Genomic DNA, 24073 nt, shown 5'->3' with positions numbered 1-24073 from the left:
TCTGAATGAGTCGCCTGACGGAATCGACTCCCAAGGCACAGACACCCCCGCCCAGGGACTCAGCTCTCGCACAAGAATGCGGGGAGGTTCCTTCTCTGAAAGCGGTTTTCCCGGGCACTCCAGGGAGGATGGTTCCTCCTCTGTAAGCGACTTTTTTCCCGGGCACACTCCCTCGCTGGGCAGTTTCCTGTTTCCTCCTTACTGCTCCGAGAAAGGAAGGAGAAGCGGAGGCAGCATCCCCTGAGCAACACCCCGTTCCCACGGAGCAGAGAACTGGAGGCGCCGCGGGATGAACTCCGGCCGTGGGGGGGTGCGGGGGGTGTGATGGTGTCTGTGCGCTCAGCGCCAGCTCAGCCACCAGACCTACGTGCCCGGAGCCCCCCACGGACACGGACACGGGCCCCGCTCTCCCGCGGGGCGAACACGACCTGTCCCTGCAGAGCCGCGGCCGGGCGGGAGGCGGCGCCCCTGCACAGCCGCTGCCCGCGGGCCGGGAACACCCGCCCGCAGCCCGGCAGGATCCCGCCCTCCTATCGCCCCTCCCGCCCGGGGATGAGCACCCCGCGTCCTGCCTTTTGCTCAGCCCGAGCGCCGAGTGCGCCTCTCGACATAGACCAGACCACGGGGTTGCATCCAGTGATGCCCGGCCCCGCGATTCCGCTCAGACAGCACCAGAAAGAGATACCAAACCCACATCTCCTCCTTGTGTACCTACCACTTTGCTCCTCTTCGGGCCCTGACGGCGTTTTCCTTGGTTTAATCATTTGCTTCTTGAGCAGAGAGAAGGCCTTGGACTGCTGAGCTTCAAACACCACTCCCATGTTCCCGAGGAGCCGGAGCACCCTGTGCAGCAGGAACGGCTTCACCTTGTGCTGGGCCACCTTGAGGAGGCTGATATGAATTTTGGGCAGGTTGACTTCTTGATCACAGTTATGAAACCGAAAGAGATTCCAGGCCAAGCTAGGTCTAAAGATATCCATTAAAATGTATCTGGAGAGTTTAAGGAGCATATCACAGGACAACTGCTTTTCTTGTGGCTTCTGGTTCAGATTCTGACTAAGCAAACTTCTCCTTCCATGGTAACTCAGGAGAGAGCTGCTTCTGAAGTAGCTGGAGGGTTTGTAAGAGACCATGGTCCCAGAAAGGGTTTTCTTGCTGTGCAACAGTCTTCTGTAATCCATATCCCACAAAGAACTATTGGGATTTAAGCCATGTTCTGAAATAATCATAAATACAGTAAAACCTATTAAACATAAAAAGCAAAGAATCCCAGGCAGTTCGTTGCCTCAAAATATATGCATATCTATATATCTTTATATCTGCATTTATGGATGTTCTGCTGCAGCCCTGGATACAGCACAGATCACTGCACTACTTTGACAAACACTGAATGTTTCAACAGGCCAAATCAATACATTTGAGATACTTATGTTTTTAGGTACTATAACATAATAATGATCATCTGCAATTTTTAATTTAAACTACTGTTTTCTGTAATGCTCAGGAAAACTATCTTAGTCATTCATACATACATGCCAGAGTACACAGATTCCTAAAAAAACCCTCATCACCAAAAGAGTATGTACTACTCCATATAAATTTTGCTGAAAAACATTAAGAAAAATAATGATTCTTAATAAAGACTGTAAAAGCCTTTTCCATAGTTGCCTAAGAAAGGAAACTTTTACACTCCCCCTGAGCCATTTCCATTTTGGGTCCAGCCCCAGGCTCCAGCACAGTCTCTAATTTTCTAACAGATATAGATATCTAACAGATACCTAACAGATAAAAGCTTAGTTTTGCTTTCTAGGTGCCCTCTCTGGTCTCTGCCTGCTGATTAAAGCCATTATCTCAGTGTAACAAGGTTAAGCTGTAGCTGCTCAAAGGCCCCAGTAGCTTCATCCTGCTATAAGAAGGTAGTGATAAGGGAGAATTGTCATTCTCTGAAGCTCAAACTTTCTTCTAAGGTAGCGCCCCTACCCACCTCTCCTTTCTCCAGGCTGAGCCCAAAGGTTCAATTTACACTCTGAGAATTAATCAATAAAACAATTACATGCAATATAAGTAGGTTGGGAGTTCATGATAAGTAGGGCTGCAAACACACAAGAAAGCTCTGATAATTAAAAGGGACAAGGAACCCAAAACTCAATGGCATGTTGCCAGAAGTGTTTGAAATGGTGAATGTTTTAGTGTAACAGCATCCTGCTAAAGGCTGGAGGTCATGTCCTGGGAGCCCTGGAATGTTCCTGCAGCCTTTCCTTTCATTTCCAAGCAGAGAACAGGATTTTTAAGACTGTTCTTCTATTTCTGACAGGGGGATCCCAGCCCGACATGTTTGACAAGCTTCAGGTTTGTTGATTTTTGTTTGATTTAAGATTAAAGTTATCAGCTTCAAGTAGTTGTGACTTAGGGTCCAGGGGATTGCTTGCATATTGTAATTGTATTAGTTAAGTATTCTACTATTATGTTGGAATTCCACATATCAAAATGCCCATTTATGGCTGTAATTCATCCCTGAATTTGATCCAAATGCTCTGGCTGGACAGACCGGATCATCCCTGAAATATAACATTGTATTATTTAGAAACTGTAAAATATGAGTGGTAGGACTAGATGGTAGAGGGTAACTCGGGAACATGTCATAACAAAAGCAGCATTTTGCATCTTTATGGCATCTTTCATTCAGAGCAATCGACAGGCATTCTGAGAGCCCTTTTCATAAGACCCCTGACAGATCAATGAGCTCTTCCATTTAGTTTGACGATGGGCTGATGTGAAAGGAGATGAACTGCTTGTGTGAGATCCCTGGGAGGAATTCCCAAGGAGAATGGAAGGAGGACCCAGCTCCAGGAGGACCCCAGTAAAGTGGAGTTCACATTACTCCATTCTCCCGGGCAGATGTGTTGGAGGGCCAATGGTTCATGCAGAGGAGGCTGGCAGGCACCGCTGCCATCCCACTGGTGCTGGTCTGAGCCAAAGGGAAACAGTCTGGAGGCAGATCCAAAGCATTCCTAAGTGCACCTAATGGCAACGCTGCAGCCGAGCGACTTGGAATGTAAGCAATGTTAAATCTTTAAGCAGGTCTGCAAAGCTTCCAGAGCAAACTGCTTTGCAAAACGTTATTTAGAATAAACAAAACTTTGGATCGATGTCTTGTCTTCAGAGGCAGCCCTTAAACTAAAAAAGGTCTAAGAGACTAAAGGAGGAAATAAATGAAGGACCCACTGCTTGCAGTCACCTCCAAAGCCACAGTCAAACCGAGCCACCTGTCTGTCCTGAAGTCAAAGTGGGATCCAGAGGTGTGTTGTGTCCCTTCCGTTGGTTCTCCAGACAAAGAAAGGGTCAGTTCCAGCAGCCCTGCACCTTCTCCTCTCCCGGAGCAGCCACAGCCCGGGCAGCCCGAGCTGGCAGTCGGGCCCCAGCCCCGAGGAGGGTTCTGCCCCCGGGGCTGCAGCACCGCCTCCCCCGGCAGCACCGCCCGTCCCCGGGTCGTCACTCACCGTGTCCGCTCGTCGCCTGCGTCCCGGTCCGGGCGCCCACCACCATCACCATGATCACCATCACCAGGAGCAGCAGCAGCCGGGCGGCCCTGGGGCTCCTCGGGGGTGTCCCGCAGAGCCCCCTCCCAGCCCGGCGCCCCCCGCCCGCCCCCGTACCTGGCGGCATGGCCGCGGCCACCCCGGGCAGCCCCGCGGGGAGGGACGGAGCGCAGCCCGGCTGCCCCTCGGCGCGGAGCCAGGCGGACGGAGGCTGGATTTCCCCGGAGGGATTCCCCCGCCGGACACAAGGGTCGGTTCTGTCCCGAGCCGGCGCTGGCACGGCCCAGGGGAGCGGGGATGCTCCGGCCTCCGCGAGCGAGGGAAGTGCAGCTCCGTCCCAGGCGGAGCGGGAGAGCGAACACAGCCGCGCTCAGCAGCGCCCAGGTACAGCCAGCCCAGAATTCTACTTTAGAAAGCGACGTGCTGCACCGCCGGGCCCTAAGGAAACCAAAGCACCTTTACCCGTACAGAAACCAGCAGGCAATTTATAACTGACAAACTAATGGTGTATGGGTCTTCTTGGGGGTTCTTTTCTTTTTTTTTTAAGATAGCAGGCATGTCTCCCTAACACTTTCTGCTGACTTAGTTATTGCAGAAACCCAGCTTCAAAACCAGACATCGACAGAGGCAGAGTCAAAGGAGCAGCACTTAACTCTCCCACTGCAAGGACCAGCTCCTGCTTTTTACTGTTGTGGCAAAGTTATGAGACCCAAATTCAACATCTCACTTTGAAATTCACACCCATCTGATCTAAGAACTACCACTGGACTTGGAAAGCAATACAGGCTCCGCAGGTAGTTTCTGTGCCTGACCTCATTCTCAACAGCAGAGTGCCCACCGTCAAAGAGGCCCCTTACCCTTACTCAGAGCTGGAGTACAAATGACTGCATTTGCCACACAAGAAATTTCAGAGCTGAAATAGCTGGAGAACTCCACAAAAAAGGATATAGAGAAATAAGTTAAATGGGCTTAAACCAGATCATCAGTTTGCATTCACGAGAATAGACCTAAGGGAGAAAACACTTTCCAAATCAGAACTATCAAGGTTTACGGCTGAACGAATAACCAGACGAAGCAGGTACATTGGGTCTCTATTTCTATGTTTAGCACCATTTAGAAAAAGCAAATACAATACAGAGTTTATAGAAGATGTGTACAATGCCAAGCATAAATACAGGTTTGGGTATTTAGAGCTAAAGGGCCGGTGCCCCGAGCAGAGCACAAGTTACAGGAATGACATGGAAGAACGAGGAACAAAAACGCGGCAGAGGCAACACAGGTAACAGGCCTGTGAGTACAAGTTAAATTTATAACAGTTACATAAATTTTAAAAGGATACATATCAGACTCCTTGGAAAATGCCACCTTTGAAGTTGTAACAAATATTCTTCTCTGGCTTTTTCAAAGTGCAAGCGCTAGACAACTACTGATAGCAAACAGATGTCCCAGACCTTACCTTCCTGCGAACAAGCCACACCTCATCGGTGGCTGTACTACATGAACACAAATGGTCAGTCACACAGGAAAAATGGACAGAGCATCCCCATCAAAAATAAAATGTTAGTGATCGCTCACACCCTTGGAAGACCCGTTGCATAATTTATCCAGGCACACAGAGCCAGTTTTACAGTGACACCTTGATAGCTCTAAAATATGCATAACAAGTTCTTGTAAAGGCCCATATTATACATTTAAATGACAGAGTGTTAGCAGTTTGCTGGAATAGACTATTTTTTTTTTTTAGCCCAAAATTTGTTTTTCATAACCTCACATCATCCCCTTTCCCATCATTTAAAAACTCTGTTCTAACCCTTTTTTCTTTAAAAAAAATGAGGACCTGAAATCCACTGTCATGGATAACTGCAGCTTCATGACTTGGCCACATTTATTCAACTAATAGTTCTAAGGTTGACCAGCAGTGTTCTGAAATGCCTGAAAGTGATGCTTTGATACAAATTTACAATATAAAGCAGCTCACTATCAGGATTTATTTTGTGTATAGCATATGTCAGAAAATTATAAAAAAATCAGAATTAATTTAAGAACTATTGGATGAAAACCAGGTTACAAGGAATATTATTTAAGGGACCAAACTGGTAAACAAATCACTGAATTAAAATAGTGGTAAGAAGATCCATACCAGTGGATCAATGATAGGTCATTAACATTTTAATTAAGAGCAAAACATCTGTGTTACTTAAATGCAGATTAACTTCACAAAGCAAAACAGACAATGCAGAAACCAGATTAGCGAGGCACCTCTGAGAATTAGTTAAGCAGGAATTCAGGCAAATATAAGATAGTCCAAGTGGAAATTCATGTTCATCCAGAACACTGTGAACTCAGGCTGCATGTGCAGAGACCACAGGACACATGCAATAATGCTGAATTCAGATCTGGGGCTCTCATTAACAGAGGAATGCCGACAAGATGCAAAGCAACTGCAAAGACAAGTCACAAAATGACTGCAGGTGTTGAAAAAGTAGTAATCAAAGAAATCAATTTATAGGGAAAAGGTTAAATGTACGAGTTTGTATAAGTAAAAGGGTAGCTATAAGGGGTCATAAGGACAAGAAACATTGCAGGCTAAAGTTTCAGAGCAACACAAAGTTCAACCTGGGTATGAAAAAAAACAGTGCCCAATTAGGCAAAAATCCCCCAAGTCACTACATTGACAAGCTGACTCAAAGTTACCTTGACTACCTGTACCACAGACAGCAGCTTTGTTTCCCAGGGCTATAGTCTCAGGAAGCACACACTGAAAAAAAACCCCACTGTGGATTTATGAAGGTACAATAAATATAATATAAAATCAAACATGTATCTGAAGATTAATTTAAAATACAGGAGGGAAGTGGTGAGCTTGAGGTGATGAATAGGCAAAACTTGCCAGTCTTGGCTGGAAGAGTCACCAAGACAACAGCTAGGGGCCCTGCTGCCTGGGACATTTAAAACTCCCCAACTAGACAACACAGATGCACAAATCCAGAGCCTAAGGACCCAGATGACGTGGAGCTGGATGCGTGTCCTCATTTCCCTCCACTGTAAGTGAAATTACTAGTTTTTCTCCTTTTGCAGAAATAGGGCCAAGGCAATAATCAAAGCCAATACACACTTGCAGTGCTGAAAATTAACTGCAGGCCTATTATAAGGATTCATAACAACTGTGTTCAAACATTTCTTCCAGGCAACAAATCATGATTTTTCATTACTTAAAACCAGCTGAACACCATTTAAACATAACTTCTTTTACAATTCATTTACATACCCAGGTTGCTCTATCAAGAAATCTGTATTTATACTTCCCTTGTGTATGAAAATTATGCACCAAATAAGATTCAAAACTTGAGCAAGCTCTAATCCATGCATCCTTTATTCCATTACAATCACTGTGTTGCTTTGCAGCAACAGGACACGAACTGCAATCAATCGCAATCAATTTATACAACAATCTGAGGCTTACAGTACATTTAAGGCCTTTAAATTTGGAAAAATTAGACCTATGCTAGCAGTGTAACAATTTTTAAGTGTTTTGCATTTCTGATGCATAAACTGTGCGATTCCAGTGTCAAAGAATCAAATTACTTCTAAACTAAAAAGATCAGCTCAATGAAAATTTAGTTACATAATTCATCAAAACATAAATGTGTAAATTTTTTTTTTTTTGTCCTGGAAACTTTATAAAACTTTAATAGCAAAATAATATAGGGATAAAAACATATTTTAACAAAATGTATTCAATCATATACAAACCAGAATTTTGCAGTTTATTGTAACTAGACTTAAATTAAAACTACCAATTAAGAATCTATGCACAATGTAAATTCAAATATGTACAGTACTTTTAAAAAGTCTACAGGAATGCTTTACAGAAGGAAATGTCTGTTATGGCTATTATTCAGACAATCTGAATATTAAAATGAGTTTTCTAATAGTAAATTTACACACTTATTTTTAAACAAAAGCAATTTTGTCCCTAGATCCTTTAAGAATATTCCAGTTATGCTTATACAAGTAATGGAGAGGTCGTTACAGAGTTTAGCCCCATATAGTAGTTTGTTTATTTTCAGGTAAAAGTATATTTAAATAATTTACTTGGGAAGATCAGCAAGTTAACAAAAGAACACTAGAAGGGAGGAGGGGGAACTTCATCACAATAACTTTCCAGTTACAATACCACAGCTAGAAACTTCACAGAGAAAGTACTCCCTTAGATTGAACCCATGATTGTTCAGAACAAGCTGCAGCTCATAACAGTTGTGTTCTCCACACTGAGAACACTGGGGGAAAAAAGTCTTTGTAGGACAGAATTATAAATGATCTGAAGTGAGACAGAGAAAACTGATCTTCGATTAATACAGCACTAGGTAAAAAGTGTCCCCATAAGCAGCTAGGATTCCCACTTCCTTCAGGGCAACGAAGCTAAAAATTGTTGGAATTACAGTAGTTGACCATATTTGTGTGCATTAGTAGAATCATTTCCAGATATAAAAGACAAATTTCATCAGATGTTTGATTAGAACACCCTCAAGGCAGGGCATTTCTTCATAGTATAAAGCTATTACAGCTATCCAGTTAAAGCATGTGCAAAAACAGGTAATTTCTTCCGTTCACAGTAACTGAGGTAAAATCAGGTAGGCTTCTTCAGGAGTTGGGGAGTTCGTGAGATATGAACTGTTTTAGTCTCTCTAAGTACTGTGCATAAAGCTCTATGTCATTATGCCCGGCCCCTTCCACCCAGAGGGGCTCCACCGCTCGCGGACACCGCTCGTACATGGCCAGGCCGTGCGAGAAATCGATCACCTCGTCTTCGGTACCGTGGATGACCAGCACAGGAGAGGTCACTTTAGAGATCTTGTCAATGCTGGGGGAAGGAAAAGAAAACACAGCTCAGTTCGGGGCTTTAACTTTCATACCACTGAACGATTGATACATCCAGTTACCACTGCACGTTTTCAAATGGCTGCAAATCGTCGGAGTTGTGCAAAAGTGATATGGGACAAGGCTCATTCCCAAAATACACGTGTAAACAGGAGCCTGCACTGCCATCACCACCATCCCACCAGTGCTAACAACATGAAGTTTGAATGGGCAGCATGCAAATAAGGTTTGGCACCAAAAAGCCCCCACCAAAACAGAGGGTGTATCTATTACAAAAAACACTGTGAGGCAAGTGAGATTCCATGGGACATGCTGCAAATGTGGACTCTTCGTATTACACATTATCACTGTCCAATTTAACAGCTTAGGAACTAATTAACTACATTCCAGTCATAAGATTTCATTTAAAAAAAAAAACCAACAAAGCCTTGGCTCATGAGGCTTGAACCTCTCTTTGAACCCCCAAATGAGGCAGATTCAGCTAAAGTGGGCGGAAAAATGAATATTGGTAATATTTGATTTGACAGAAGGACAAGTCTTTATCCTACCTAGTAAAAGGTGTTTGGATTTTCCTGCTGCTGAAGAACATGGAGGCATGCAATTCTGGCAGGACTGTTGATTTTACAACATGATCAAGACTGCTTAAAATTATTTAAAAAATACAGATGCCAGCATATGCTGACTTAAAAACAGGTTCAGAGAAGCTTTATGAAACTATAAAGTTACCTAAAAACTAAGATGTAAACTGAAGCACTAAGCTTCACACATACAAACCTCAGCATTCAGTATTCTAGAGAACTGCCACTGGTATTCCAGTAAACATCTGAGTGTAAACACATTTCTGTCTCAATACTTTTCAAAAAAAAAAAAAGAAAAAAAAGCAGGATTCAAGTCATTTAAGGTGCTATTTAAAATGTAGCCTATTTCACTTTTCCTGTCTGGAACTTGAGTTGTGTGCAACTATGCTACATACAGGAAAAAATTCCAACATAAGAGAAGCCTCAGAATAATGTAGATTTTCGTTTTCCCCATAATTTTCATCCCCAAATTCATATCATAGCTAAATGTAAATTGCAAATGTTTTATATTCAACATGCTATATAAACTGAAGTTTTAAGCCCATGGAAAAGGTCTATCCCAAAGTTCCACAATGTGACAGATGTATCAGCTACATACAGCTACAGAGATATTGATGCATAATTTTCATGGCTAGATACTAAGTCCTCATTTATTGTAGGAAACCCCTTTCACTTCAGTATTCAGATAATGAAACTATTTTTTTTCCACATATATTCACAGACCATTAAGCCAGATAATATTTGTATTTTGCAGAAAACTGGAAGGCGTCCCATTGCCAACTCAGCGACTCATAAAGCAGTATTTAAACTGCACATTAGCCTTACTTAGTATTCTCAGCCACACGACTCTGCAGCTAGAAAAATCTACAGAGACCAAACTCTCACAGAGTCCCAACATAAAATGCACATAATAGCAATTCACTGTAGGTGCACACAGAACTATTTTGCTTCCCACTGTGAAGACAGACAGTTGAGCTGCACACATTCATAAAGTGCACTGCTGTTTATTTTCACTGCTCCCAGTACCAGGGAAGTCAGACTGACGGCAATGAAAAGCTCAGTAGGGCAAGAACAAAATACTCAAGTGCTACAGTACATCTGTTGTCACTGTTCCCCCTTCCACTTTTTCTTTTTAAAACTGTTATTTGATTTGGCTGGTAACAGCTAATCACTGTTACTTCTGTAATCAGAGCTATTTTTAAGGCTTTGTGTTTTCCTGCTCCCGCAGAAGCATTTGTAAATATTGGATTTCAGGTTTGAGGATGATGAATGAGTTGGAGTATAAGTGCTTCAAATTCTGTCTGCACCTCCAACAATTTAATTACTTAATTAATAACCTGTTTGGAAGAATTCTAAACATGGATACTGTGAGAGCCACTATGACTTGGTCACCATTCCCTCCAGCTCTTCTGGCTAGAGATTTGTACCTACGGCCTCCTCCACCTTCTAATTTTGATCTGTTGTAACCAAAATAAAACAAACATAAGAAATGCTATAAATATCGCTTCCTACACTTACTGCAAGCATGACCTGAAGCAAAGCCAAATATTGCACAAGACTTCAGTGTCTGTTTTGTCTTCTCCCTTCCATGGACCACCAAGGTTTTTATCTGTGCCTCCCCTCCTCACCCTCAGGTCTATATGCCCTGCTACAGAGAGACTGGATTCCCCTCTCATATTCTCCCATAACTTAAACTGAGTTCTTAAAGATTCCTGGAATACCTGCTGTTCTCAGGACCTCTACTATTCCCAAATATTTGGATACTCTAATTTAGGTCTGCTGCAATTGCTTTTCCAATGAAGCACCACGCTATAAAAGCAACTGTTTTATCCTAAAACCAGCTGTATGTAGTTTTCTGCATGTAAAATATTCGAGAGCTTCTTAAAACAATCTCAAAATCTTCCAAAACAGGGACAGCAACTTACTTTGCTTTGGTCACAAACATCAGGATCTTACACGATCCCCAGCAGGGAGCAACAAATACAAGTCTTGGCATCTATTTGCATACTAGTCCCTTTTAAACACCTAAAGAGCGTGCTGAGTATAGAACAACCATCTTTGCAGCGTTTGTACGTACCTTGGAAAAGCATCAAAGCAATAGGTTTTCCTAGTGTCAGGAAAAGCTACCCGTAATCCAGACATCAAGGGAGAATGAAGGATTACTGCTGCACACTCGTACCGAGATGCCAGGTCTACTGTAGGGACAGTACCAATACTCTGACCATACAGGATGATGTTCTCAGGACTAACACCATACCTGTAGAGAAAAGAAAGATCCCTTTGAAAAAAAAAAAAAAAAAAAAGCCAAAACACAACACATTTCACATCACAGAAGCAAAAACCAAACCAAAGAAACTAAAAGAGCATCCCCCCCTTTCCTCTGTAGCTCTTTAAAATCTGTTTCTAGGAGACAAGGACTTATACATCTAAATTTTAAAGCAGTCCATTAAAGTAAATAATCAAAATATTACAAAGTTAAAGAGAACTGTCCTCAAAGAAGGAATGTCCATTTGTTCCTTAATCTTCACCTTCTTTATCAACAGCTCTTGTTTTTCACTCCACAGCACAGCAAATCAGACCTTCCCCCTATCCAGAGTCACTCTCAGAAATTTCAGTTGGATATCCAAGGTGGTAAAGACCTTTTCCACCATTAAACATGATAGTTACTCCTCTGCCCACCTTTCCTTCCATGCAGTTGGAACAAAAACTCAAAACTGCCTTGTTAGTGTAGCTGAAGACAGCAAAGACAGGTCTGTTAATTTTTCCAATTTCTGATTAGTATAAGTTATTCCTCATTTTTCTTTTCCAGTTTAAAATGTGTCAAGTTCATTTTGTAACTATAAAGATACATCATTTCATAAAATTCAGGGTTAACAGGGAGTCCTGGATGGCTCCCTGATATTCCTGTTTAGTGTGTAATACTGTCCTAGCCTGTGTGCTGTTTCATACTGCAAAAAAACTTGAGGATGAGACTAACTCAGTTTTCACTTGAAGTATGCAAAAGGAATTTGGAAGGGGCACAGGAGGAGGTGACAGTGGATAGGAAGAAGTGAAGAGCATTTGGCCACCACAACTTGTTAGAAAAGCTGCAAATCAAAGCTGTTACTCAATTATAAAATATTTACCCAGAAGATTTTTATCTGTAACTCCACTTCCTACTGCAAGCTGTATAAAGAATAATCAAGTGCAGAAGAGAATGCATTTCTAGTAGAAAACAATTTGTGCAGGACGTGTCTTTTTGCCTGTCTACACTGTCGACAGTCCTGCTGTCACTGACAATGAAAATCAAACCCTACACTTTAGGCCATACCCCCCATGTCTCTGGAAGGTTTCAATTTCCTTGCAAAGCTCCTTGCAAGGTGTATGGTCAGGCCTGGAGAGTACTCAGCTTTCAAGCATGAAATGGTTGATTTGGTATGTGCAGAAGAGAAAAATTACAATGGAAGAATAACCAATTAATAATTAAAATTACAATTACAATAGAAGAATAATGCAGTGCTAATCATGCAATTACAGGCTGTCAAGATTGCCTCGTTTTATGATAAAGTATAACTAGACTGGATTGTACCCTCTGTGAAACTGAATTTTTCTTAGTATTTCTATACTGCTGAGCATAAGAGTGCTTTTGGCATCTACCATAATATGAATAAGCAACTGTATAAAAATATCTCCCTGGAGTAAAATTTTATCCTCTTGGTAACCAAGCAGCAGCTCACACTGGTGGTCTATCACCACAGCCACGGCCTGATGCTCTTAAAGAGATCTTGTGAAGCTCTCCTAGAAGATTTTTTTCCCCTCCCTTAGTATCAGATATAGTCCAGCACATAGAGGAGCACAGTTGACTCAGTTATCAGATCTTGGAGCAAAGTCTTGTCCTCACAGGCTTCATTCCATGTGCTGGGTGGGGAGGGCTGCAGGCATTCACCTCCGAAGGCAGCACAGGCATCCAATCTGCTGATGGACCAGCTGTTGCATCGTATTAAAGACAGGCAGAAATGCATCAACATCAGGGAATACAAGAAAACAGGACTGAAACAAGATCTTCTATGTGGCACTTCAGTGGAGATGGAATGGTATATTAATGCTGGTAGGTTTTGCAATACCATCCTGAACTCCAGTGTCATGACAAGCATGAAGTTCCCTTCCTAAAAGGTTTACAGTACAAGCAGAATATGGAAACAGATGTTTGCATGGGAATTACAGGGTAACAGGACAGCATAGGGTGGCAAGAGAATTCAACAAATACAATTGCCTAAGTATAGCAATTTTCTTCAACATTCGTCTGCTTTGGACTCACTCCTTTTGATGCTATTTTGCTTGAAAAATCTCAATTTCTTAGTATGCTAGTTAAAGTCAGATACAGTCTACAGAGTCATTAAAAAACCCAGAGATCTCTAAACTTAAAGTAGCCCTTCATCATTAAATAAATGCTACAACTATTCAGTATCCAACTCCATAGAAAGTCAACATGACAACTCTGACAAATGAAATAATCATAAAAGGGATTAGGATGCTGAGTTAGTGCACTGTTAGCCTACCACTACATCAAATGTCTTTTCTATTTTTGTATTCCTTCTGACTGGCAACTAAAAGAATCTCTCGGACTGTTTTATTTAGGGACAGGCCAACTTTCCAAGACAGACAAGTTACTGTAACAGATTTATCTTTTTAAGCCCTTCACCATTAGGCCATCAATCAACAAGTGAGACACTAAGCTTACTGCAAACATCAGCAGAAACAGCTACAAGTAAAATTTATTTATTGCGAGGTCAAAGGACACAGGACAACTCATGAGTGAGGGCCATGAATAACTGACCTGTGCAAGGTCCTCAGAGCTGAGAGCCAGGGCTTGGCTCCATGATCCTCTGTGTCCTCCCAAAGGCTGCCCAGCCGGTGACTCAGCAAGCACCGCTCAGCTGGGGTACAAACCGACCTGGGGATTTTATCTTTAAAATACAACATGCTTAAAGCAAAGGCTGGGTCCCTCCCTCACTCTCTGCAAACTTCCTTGTGGTATTAGATCCTTGCACAACAGGAACAGTGATACAGAAAGTGAAAGAGAAGAGAGGAATAGCAGACATGGGCGAGAAGGCAGAAACAAAAGGATAACTGAGCGACAGAGAAAAATGGAAAGAATATGATAGAAAAAGGCAAAAGACACTCTGGAAAAAGAGGAATCTGGTTACAATCTGCCCGCCTATTAAGGAAGAAAGTCTTTCCACCAGCTAAACAGCAGCTCCTAAAAATAACTTCCTTGAAACACACAAGCTTTGGTCTCTGTGGAAACAGAGTTCCATCCGATGGAGCGGGAGAGCCAAGTTAAACTTCTGGATATGCTTGGGCACTTCTCCTGGGGAGCCCATTGGAGAGATCTAAACAAGCAGGGCAACACTGCAACATGGAAACCAGCCTTCAGCACAGTCAAAGAGGAAAATAACTCAGTTACTGTGGGCATATGCAAAACACCAATTTGAAAACAGGGAAAAAAAAAAAGAATCAGAAAAGATAGGCATGCTTTTTTCCCAGAGGGAACTCCATTACTGAGAACTGCAGCTACTGCTACATAAATGATGCAAGCACTTCTGCTCCCCCTTACCCACAAACACTTAGCAGGTGGCAAAGCTCAAAGCTCTCCAGCCTATTCCACTCTCAGTAACCCACGAGTACGTTGTGTGGCTTACAGATTACATTTATGTGTGTAGAAAAAAAAAAAAACAAACCAGCAACCTTCACAAGCAGTACAGCTGTCTGTACCTACAACTTCAGGCCAGGTCTAGGAAAGGCCCCAACACACTCTACAGTTAACAGCCACAGTAGTTATTTTCCAGCCCCCTATGTTACTGCCTCAATTTATACAAATTAGGTTTACCAGCAGTTCTGGTCTCCCCATGCCAGCATGAACTACGTGCACCAAAGCTGGTTATTAAGAATCCACACCCCAGACTCTTTACTTACTCCTGCACAGAGTAATAAGAGACCTCAGTCACGCCAGCAGGTCAGTGGGACAGAGGAGACTGGGAATATTGCTGACAGCGAGTAAAGCAAAGGAGGACGGGACACAATTACTTGTAGTTCATCTGCTTGGCCATATGGCTGTGGTTTGGGCCATGTCCCTCCTCAGTTTCCTCACACAACATGGATAATGGCATCAACTGCCACTGCACAGTACTTAATGTTTTCTGGCTGACAGCACTGTGTACAAACTATGTATTATCATAAAGCATCTTTAACTATAAGCATAAGATACCACATCCCTCCTCCCCCCCAGGGCTTCAGCTTCGAGCGATACAGATGGAAAGTTTACCACTGCTATTTTTACTCTCTCCTAACTCAGTTGAGAGTGCCAGTGGAATGCTGCTGTGGGACTACAGACATGTCACACAGCTGAAGCCCTGCAATGCTCACGGCCAAAGCTACAGCATCTGTGCCAATCCTCAAAGGTGCCAAATACATATTCAGTAATGAGGCCAGTTCTTTTTTCAGGCTTACTGAATCCGGGAAGTTAACCACACCTTATATTTTCAGTTTGAATTCTTATGGTTCTTGCTGTCCCATTATCCCTTACCTGAACTGGAAAGCATATAGAACAGCATGGATATAGCAACAGCAACAAGTTAGTTTTCAAGATCAGCCACAGAAACTATCCAGGCAGAGCATTTTGATGGCACAAAACCCATTCCATAATGCTGTTGAGACCTGCTGTTTAACTGCTACTAAACTAAGGCATCGAGTGACAGTCAAGCTCTTCCTTCCAACCCAGTACATAAATATACAAGGCCAGGACAATGAGGTAACCAGCTCCTGCATTCCTGCAAGGACTGAGTTTGAAACCGGGCACTCCCCTCTCCAGCAGAACACCAATGAAATCATTCATTTCAAAGACAAAGAAAATACAGCACACACCAAGAATGACACAAATCATGTCACATTTGGAGGAAATAGTGACTTCTAGAGTACCTTTGCTAGAACACACGTCCTCAGTTCTTCATAACCTATTCAAGTCTGCTTCTGTCTGTTTATACAAAACCATTTGTTACAACATACTGTTTATCCCCTTTTCAAAATGCATTATCTCCAAATTTAATAATCCAGAGGAATTTAGATTGCTTTTCAAGAAACACATATAGGTTCTTCTCCATCATCATGATACACTTCCGTAAAACATCCATGTACATTTTCAGAAATAAGTGGTAATTTAATCCACTATGAATCTAAAAATCTAATTTTGGGGATAGAAAGAAAAACAAAAATCCTCAATTAAGCAAAAGTCACGCATGCAGATTGTGTACCTTGAGCATGACTTTATGTTGTGAGCCTTTTATGTTAAAATAAATCAACACTAGCAGTTCAGCCAATAAAGATTATAGCAAGAAATTTACCGTATCAGAACAAAACACTGAATTTTGCATTGTGCTTCAGCAAGTACCACTCCAGCATGTCAGCCAGAATACCATAGAAATTACAGCAGACTTGCAGCCTAAATGCCAACATTAAATTGAGAGGAAGGCATTAGATTAAGTATTTTTGGAGTTAACCATAACAACAACTGTCAAATGAGAAAAATCAAATTTCAAGATTCACAGGAAACCCTGGCACACAGCTAGAGTCTCTGTGCCAGTTTCTCCAGTTTCCCTGAATTCACACAAACATAGGTCTAAAATTCCTCACTGTTTTACTGACACTGACTCTTTCAATTCTGAGATGCCTTCCTCTTCTTCTACCTCCTTCCTGTCCAAGTCTACAAGTAGTATGAGATTCCACTTCAGGTACACCACACTTTATCTTTGGTTTCACATTTTCATGTGTAAGAGCCCAAATGGTTTGTACAGTATTCTGTCTTATGAAGCTGCAAAAGAAACAGATAGATTTTTTTGGCATATATCCCAGCACACTGTCATAGGAGCAGACAAGCAATTCCACAAATGTGTTCACACTCAAAATAATTTAAATGGCTGCCAGAGAAATTTAATCAAGGAATCTGCCACACCAGAGAGCCATTTGGTTATGCTATGGAGAAACCCCAGTGCCAAACAGTATAGGCTAACTAATGCTGGAGTTACAGAATGAACCTATGACTCTTCGAAATGCCCTCTTAAAGGCTATTTTCTAAATTATCAGCAAATATCACACTATTACAGGCTTGCTGGATTTTGTGACTGGAGCACTAATCCAGTGATGTACCATCTCTTCATATAAATAAAAGGATCAAGTGGAAGCAACTTTTAGGCACTTCTTAGGATGATCCTTTGCAGTACAGCAACTAAATTATACCAAAGCATGAATCACTTCAACTGGTTCTTGATTACTGTCTTGTGACTATCAATGATCTGTTATCAAATATTGAGAACTGTGCTCAAAGTTCAACCAAGTCCTAACAAGGCTATTGAATATCACTGGTGAGCTCAAGCAACCATGACAGAAGCAGGTGATCTACACACTGCTGAGCAGTGGAGCCACTGCAAGTTTGCCCTGAACAACCAGGTAAATGATATTTCACGGCATTCTCTAGTACAAACTGTAATGAGATTACATTTTAAATTAACTGATTTACGCTAATCTGCACTGAGTAGCTTTGGGGTGACAGCTGGATGTCTTTTTTTTTTTTAATATAAAATCCAAATAATACTGGTCTGTCTAAAAAAATAGCTCCTTTTTCAAATACAGCTTTAAATTACCTTGTGTTCATCCACCTCAAACAGAGGCTCCTGAGGATGTCACGTGTCAAGGTGGGAAACACCTTCCCTAACTCAAGTAAAACTGCTCAGGACTCAGAGGAAAACCAAGTGCTCTTGAACAGTAAATCCACTTCCCTTCTTTTTTGGCCCCCTGCTTTACCACTATGAGGAAGTTCCTTTTCCCCCTTCAGCACCCATTTTGTTGGAGGACTTCATACCACACCACAGCAGCACTTCCAAGTGCTTATCTTGCACCACACATTTTTGAGCCAACTTACCACCACTGTACCACCAGCCCAGAGCAGCAACCTGCAGGTACAGATCCAGTCTGGTCTCTCTTCTGTCATTCATAAACCAGGCTCTAGCACCACAACTAGTTACAGTTCATGATGTCACAGCAGAGGTTTGTTTTTTTTTAACAACTGCAATCAAACTGCATCTATCCATTCTAAATTTTCAAGCATTTTTCAGAAATAGGAGTCAAAGGTGAAGTGAAACGTAAGAGCATTAGAAAAATTAACAGATAGCACACATCATCAGCCAGGAAAGAAAACCTCTGCAAACTTGTGTTCTGGAAGAAATCTCTTCCAAGCTACCTGAACAGTAACAAACTGTTGTGATACAGAAGGTAGAATGGGCAGAAAATTGGCAATCTGTGCTTGCAGATCTCTTTGGTATGTTTTTAAGGAGCTAAAAAGTAAAATCCATTTGTTTTCTCTTGTACTGAGAACCCAACTGTATTTATAACACAACTTTTCACCACCACAATAACCCAGGATACTCATTTTGGTGTTTGGTTTATGATAGATTGCTCATTTGTCTACCACATGAAGTATCAGTTTTATGTATAAACAACAAACAGATTTGGAACAGTTGCTTCTGCCTGACTGAGGGTTTGTTGGGTTTTTTTTTGTTTGGTTGTTTGGGTTTTTTCCCTAGATAGCAGGGAATGAGGAAACAGTTTTCATTAAACGTGGATTGAAATTTAAGCAGGAACTTGTGCCATGGGCATGATGATGTAATAGAACAGAGTGACTTTTCCTCTACAATAATTAATTCTTTCATATCAAGTCAAAGCAAGAAGGTCAATCACAAGCAAAAAAGACTCTTGTAAAACATCCAGTAAAATGATGTGGCTGAGCCATCGGTTGGAACACCTACCTTTACTATTCTGCTACTTTATAACAAAAGGTAAATAACACTCCAATACTCAGTGCATATCCATGCAATGAGAGGGAGTGAGCACCTTCCTAAACTCCCAACATTTAGAGGGGATTATTTATTTTATTTCTCTAATCATAGCAGCAAATACAAACCAAACCCACTGTAAGTTGAAATACAAGAACCTAGTAGCAGTGGAAATTGGAGCTATGTATATATACATATATATATACACATATATATATATTCAAGCTTAATTCCTATTGCCCCCAACTTTCTTTGCTTTTGCAACCTTAAAAATCAGCTGGGGTTCTGCAGCCAGCACTGGCATGAGATAATAGCTTTGAACATGCACAGAAGCTCTCCACTCTTCATAGTTTCCTGCTTCTTACAAAGTGCTTTCTTTGAGCAATCCTGATTCACACCATTTAGTCCCAAGACACAACGGGTAGATGGCATAATAAAATGTGTCTTTCACTCCAGTTATTTTAAAAATAGAGCACTGGAGTTAACTTTAACAAAGAATTTTGCATTCAATTAAGATGCTCTGTAGCAAATAAACCTGGAATACAGAGGACAGGAAACCTTTACTGGTCACTAAGAACTATCTTTCATGACCAAAGCATTAATAATTCACAAAAACTCAGTCAGCTATATTCTATTATATACTCTTTACTGTAACTGGTGTACAAAACCTATATAGTCAGTCTCTGAGGTACATTCAAATAAGCTGAGACAGCAGAGAAAATTCAGTTACTTTCACAGAGAAGCTCAGTCTATAGTATCTTCTGAAGTGAGGAATTCATTATCTTCACCTCCAGCTTCTATCTCATCTCAATCCTCCAGGGGTACTTTTACTTCAACTGCACACAGCACCTATGCTCTATAACACAGAAGAGCTAAGACAGATGAGTGTGCTCCTCTTGAACACTTAACGTGACATTAAAACTGCAACCATCCTTTTACTGTTGCAAAAAGCCTCCACTTTCACTTTGGGCATCCTACACTCAAAAGCTAAAAAATGAGTAAACCATTTCCTAGAACTGTACTTCTAATAATGGTTGTTATGAAGAACAAGAAAGATCTGATGATATACATCTACCTAAACACATTATGTTTTAATATAGAGACTTGAGTTAAAACAAGTATATGTCAACTAACACAGAAACTGATTCCCTAGGAGACATTAAGAAAACCTGAGTGCAAATATTAATGCTGGTTATGCATTCCCACAGTTTTGTGCTTTCATAGCTGTTTCTTAGATTTCAGCTACTTCCAAACTGGAGAGCCTTGCCTTATATCCGAGGCTGAAAATTCACGGTGAGCCAACGCATTTTGGCTCACCTCCCAAGCCCATCACATAACCCTCCTCACCAGCCCTGGCTCAGCACTGGGAAACTGAGGGTTTACAAGCCTGGAGGAAGCAGTCGTGCTGCTCTCCCACACTTCCCAAAGCATTTTTGTTTAGAAGCACTGTATTATTCTTTCAGTACTCCCATCTGTTTGTTGAAGCACCTCTGACACCTCCGTCTGGAGCATTGCTCTTGCCTTGACTCCTCACATCAAACACCAACCTTCTGCTGTATTCCCCTTACCCCTACACACCTACAGCACCACACTGGAGGTGAAGGCCACCCTGCTGTGGCACTAATTGCCACGAGCTGCACCTATGCCAGGCTTAAGCCTCTGACTCATGAGCTGGGATTACTTATCCAAGGAGCGCAGCAGCTTTTGACCGGAGCTGCTGCCTCCACCCACCTCTGACACTTCTACCCTTCCAGCAGGTCCAGCTCAGCTGCCACAAAGCAGGGAATAACTGCTGAAGTGCACAAACCACGACAGTCAAGATGAAAAGAAATGACACCAGTTTTCTTTCAATATATCAGGCAGTAATTTCTGAAAATACTTATCACTGTGTAAGCACACAATGAAACAGGACTAACCCTAAACTGTAATCAAACTGCAAAGCTCATCTAAAATATCACACCTGCAGGTTTGCACAGCTGGTTAGCCACACACACTGTAACTAATAAAAAAGGTATTCCTGACCTAAGGATCTTAAACCAGAAGTATATATGTAAATTCTGCTGAAGGCAGTTAGTTGTCTGGATTCTCTAGAAGAATTAAATGGTTTGTTAAACTGGGATTAATCCTTTTGAGACTAATATTTGGAAGGCTAGATGAAAAAAATTCAAAGCACACCACTCAAAAAAGTTTGATATCTATAGATCTTGGCCCTTCAACTACTCAGGGTAACTAGTCCCACCACTGTTTTAACTTAACTAACTACTTAACATTTTCTTTTATGTGGGAGGTTTCTGTTTTGTGGTTTGTCTGATTTTGTTGTTGTTTTGGGTTTTTTCCCATACTTGCCTTGCTTTTGCATCCTCTTGCATCTGTTTATTGTCATTTTATTAATGCTTCAGTCTCTAAGTAAAAGCTATTTAATCTACAGGTTTTACAAAGAACTTCACATTTTCAAAGATTAACAACATTAAATGACTTTTTGCTAGGATTCTTTGATACAACTTACAAGCCATTAAATGTGAAATATGCAGCACTGGTGCAGCATTTTCCTTACATCACTTACAGACAATTGCAACTCTATCTAAAATACAAGCTGGTAAAATATTCAAGTGTTATCACCATAGTGCTAAGAAGGGAGAACAAAGAAAAAGTTGAACCGTCTAAACAAACAGCAGGTGCTTGTATCCAAAATCCTATTACAGCTGACATTTTCACACTGCTCTTCAAAGATCCCTGTGAGTTTGAATGCAGTGTCTCCCACAGAGCACCAGAACCAGAGCCCCAGAGGATTACATGGAAGCTGGAATGGATAAGGCCTTGCAAGTATGTGAGCAGACAAGCTGGATGCAGCATTTCTTCCCATCCAGAAGCATTAGTACAGCTCTGGCAGTAATTTGAGAGTCTCTGACAGAAAAGGGATGAGAGGGCAGGCAGGCAGGATGGAGGACAGGAATGGCAGAGAGGTCCTGATACAAAAATGGTCGATGCCAATGAACTGGTCTAATGTTCCTAAAAGGCACCAACAGCAGATGAATCCATCTGTCCCCAGAATGAGTATTTTAGCAGCCAGCATTGTATGAAGATGACTCAGCTGGCACTTGGATTTCTTCCTCCTTTTATACTTACATTAATATGCTCAAATGCTGTAGAAGAACAAAGTTATTAAGTAAGAATGAGCTTCTCTCAAAGAAATGCAATATCTTATAAACACTGAAGGGCTCCATGCACAAGCCAAGCAAAGAAGTACAATGGCCTGTGTTATCCAGGAGACCATATATCCCACTTGGATAGTACTCTTCAATTCTCTAGAAACACTTCACGTTTCTTTGAGTTACTCTAACCATTTCTACAGACCTGAAGAAAGGCAGTACTTTCTTTTGATTTAGAAATCAAAACAACAGAAGCCCTGCCTCTGCACTGACACGTCTTATGAATCACAAACAGGAAGAAATCCTACTTGGATAAGTGACACTGTAACCTCTATTTTTCTCCCATCCCCAGGTAAGTGGAAAAAACACACACCAATTTACTTTACTTGTAACACACTGAGCCTTGTTACACTGAGTCTGTATACATTTAAGCATCTGCTTTCAAAAAGTGGCAAAAGCAGTCTCAGAGAAACACAACCCTCCTGATAAGTCTCCTCTGTCTCTCTCAATTATCCATTTTCAGACAGATTCATTAAATATTCTAACAAATATCAAGAGCCATAACTGCCAAATGGAAGACAGTCATTTCATGAAAGCAATCTGTTACTAGAAGAGATTCATCCAGCATCTTTCCAGAGACAAGAAAACCTCAGTGTTCTGTCTTTCTCTGTGCCATTTTTATATCAGCACTTGACTTTTAAATCAGACTCATCAATTCCTTTCATCCTGAAGTTCTTCCATTCCTGTCACTCAAAGATGGGCTGACTTGACTCTACCAGGATTAAAGACCTGTTGGTCCACAAAATCTATACTTTATCAAGCAAATATTAAAGCCTGCACTGTTTCACCCTTCATTTCCTCTTGCACATTTTTCTTTAATGAACTTTTAGCACAATCAATGTTCAACCCCCAGTAACAGTCAATATAAACCTAAGATGATTAAAAAAATATATAGCAATCACCAGGATTAACAGCACCAGATGTTCTAGAAGAGCAGACCACAGATAACTAGTTCAGAGCTTAAAAATCAAATTTCCTAGCCACAGCCTTTATCATCACAGACCTAGGGGCTAAATCCCTCCTCCCTCCTCCCAGTAAATACTACTTAGAATTGTGAAGAATAAAATTTATCACAGAGCCAAAGTTTCTTCTGTGTACTTCTGTTTGGTTGAAGTGCACATAAAAACTGCCTTGTGCTAAGAACCTGAAAAGACAGCACAAAAAAGTAATTTACTACAGAAACATATATCTGCATTTAATTACATGCAAAAAATTTAGCATCGCTAAACTTTACTTGTCTTAAAGCATCAAATGTTATTCTAAAAAAAGGGAACAGTACTTCTGCACATTCAGGAAGGTACTAACTTTTTCATAACTTTCCTAAAATCACATCAGAAAATTCAATCTTGAAACCAGGTCATATATACTTATTCAGCTTATCCAGCTGCCTTATCTGGGATCATCCGAGTGTCTACAGAGTAAAAGACATTTTGCTCAGATTGTGCAAATCAAGAGGTTTTAACAATGGTTAAACAGCACATTTGCATACTGTGTTTTCTGCCAACATACCTAGTTAACAGAGCCAATTGCTTTTGTAGTTTTTTTGGTGAAAGATTTCATGCTAGTCAACTTTTTCCCCTCAACAAACGATGTTTAACAATTAACAGCTACTCCACGAGAAGCAGAAGTACCTAGCAGTGGATCAAGGACAACTGTTAATGCAATCACTTAAGGTCATTATTTCAGCTGATGCTAAAGGTAGAAACTGACCTGTGGATGCATCTTCGAAATTTAAAAAAATGAAAATGAAAAGCAGCTTCCTGATGTTAATCACTACCCTGTTTGCTTCTATTTATGATGCAGTCCTTGTAAAGCACACAGGCTGCCTATTTGATTGCAGTATCACCACAGAACAACTGGTTATGCAGGAAAAAATGTTAACAATTCCAGTCCATGCCTCACCGGCACTTAACTGCCTCCCAATAAACCAGAACAGCATAAGGAAGTCTTGTACTGTCTGAGTTTCTATTTTTGAAATAACAGATAAGAGCACAGTGCTTGGA

The 24073-nt window shown here is 41.3% G+C and overlaps 2 protein-coding genes across 2 annotated transcripts in view; both read right to left on the bottom strand.

The window, feature by feature from the left end:
* Nucleotides 1-530: 530 nt before the first annotated feature.
* Nucleotides 531-3666, bottom strand: LOC116792946. The gene is made up of 2 exons (XM_032700451.1): nucleotides 3501-3666; nucleotides 531-1216 (listed from the first exon to the last, which is right to left on the bottom strand). Exons 1-2 carry the CDS (start codon nucleotides 3664-3666, stop codon nucleotides 531-533), a joined length of 852 nt encoding a protein of 283 aa, XP_032556342.1.
* Nucleotides 3667-6889: 3223 nt separating this feature from the next.
* The window catches only part of ABHD17C (abhydrolase domain containing 17C, depalmitoylase), a 28926-nt gene continuing 11742 nt past the window's right edge, over nucleotides 6890-24073 (bottom strand). Inside the window, exons 2-3 of the mRNA XM_032700235.1 lie at nucleotides 11076-11255; nucleotides 6890-8403 (exon numbers count right to left, since the gene is read on the bottom strand). Of these exons, the coding sequence (XP_032556126.1) occupies nucleotides 8184-8403; nucleotides 11076-11255 (400 nt within the window). The 3' untranslated portion in view covers nucleotides 6890-8183. The remainder of the gene's footprint in view (nucleotides 8404-11075; nucleotides 11256-24073) is intronic.

The sequence above is a fragment of the Chiroxiphia lanceolata genome, chromosome 12 (genome assembly GCF_009829145.1).
Source record: "Chiroxiphia lanceolata isolate bChiLan1 chromosome 12, bChiLan1.pri, whole genome shotgun sequence".
NCBI classification, from domain to species: Eukaryota; Metazoa; Chordata; class Aves; order Passeriformes; family Pipridae; genus Chiroxiphia; species Chiroxiphia lanceolata.
This window is presented reverse-complemented; position numbering and strand designations above follow the sequence as displayed.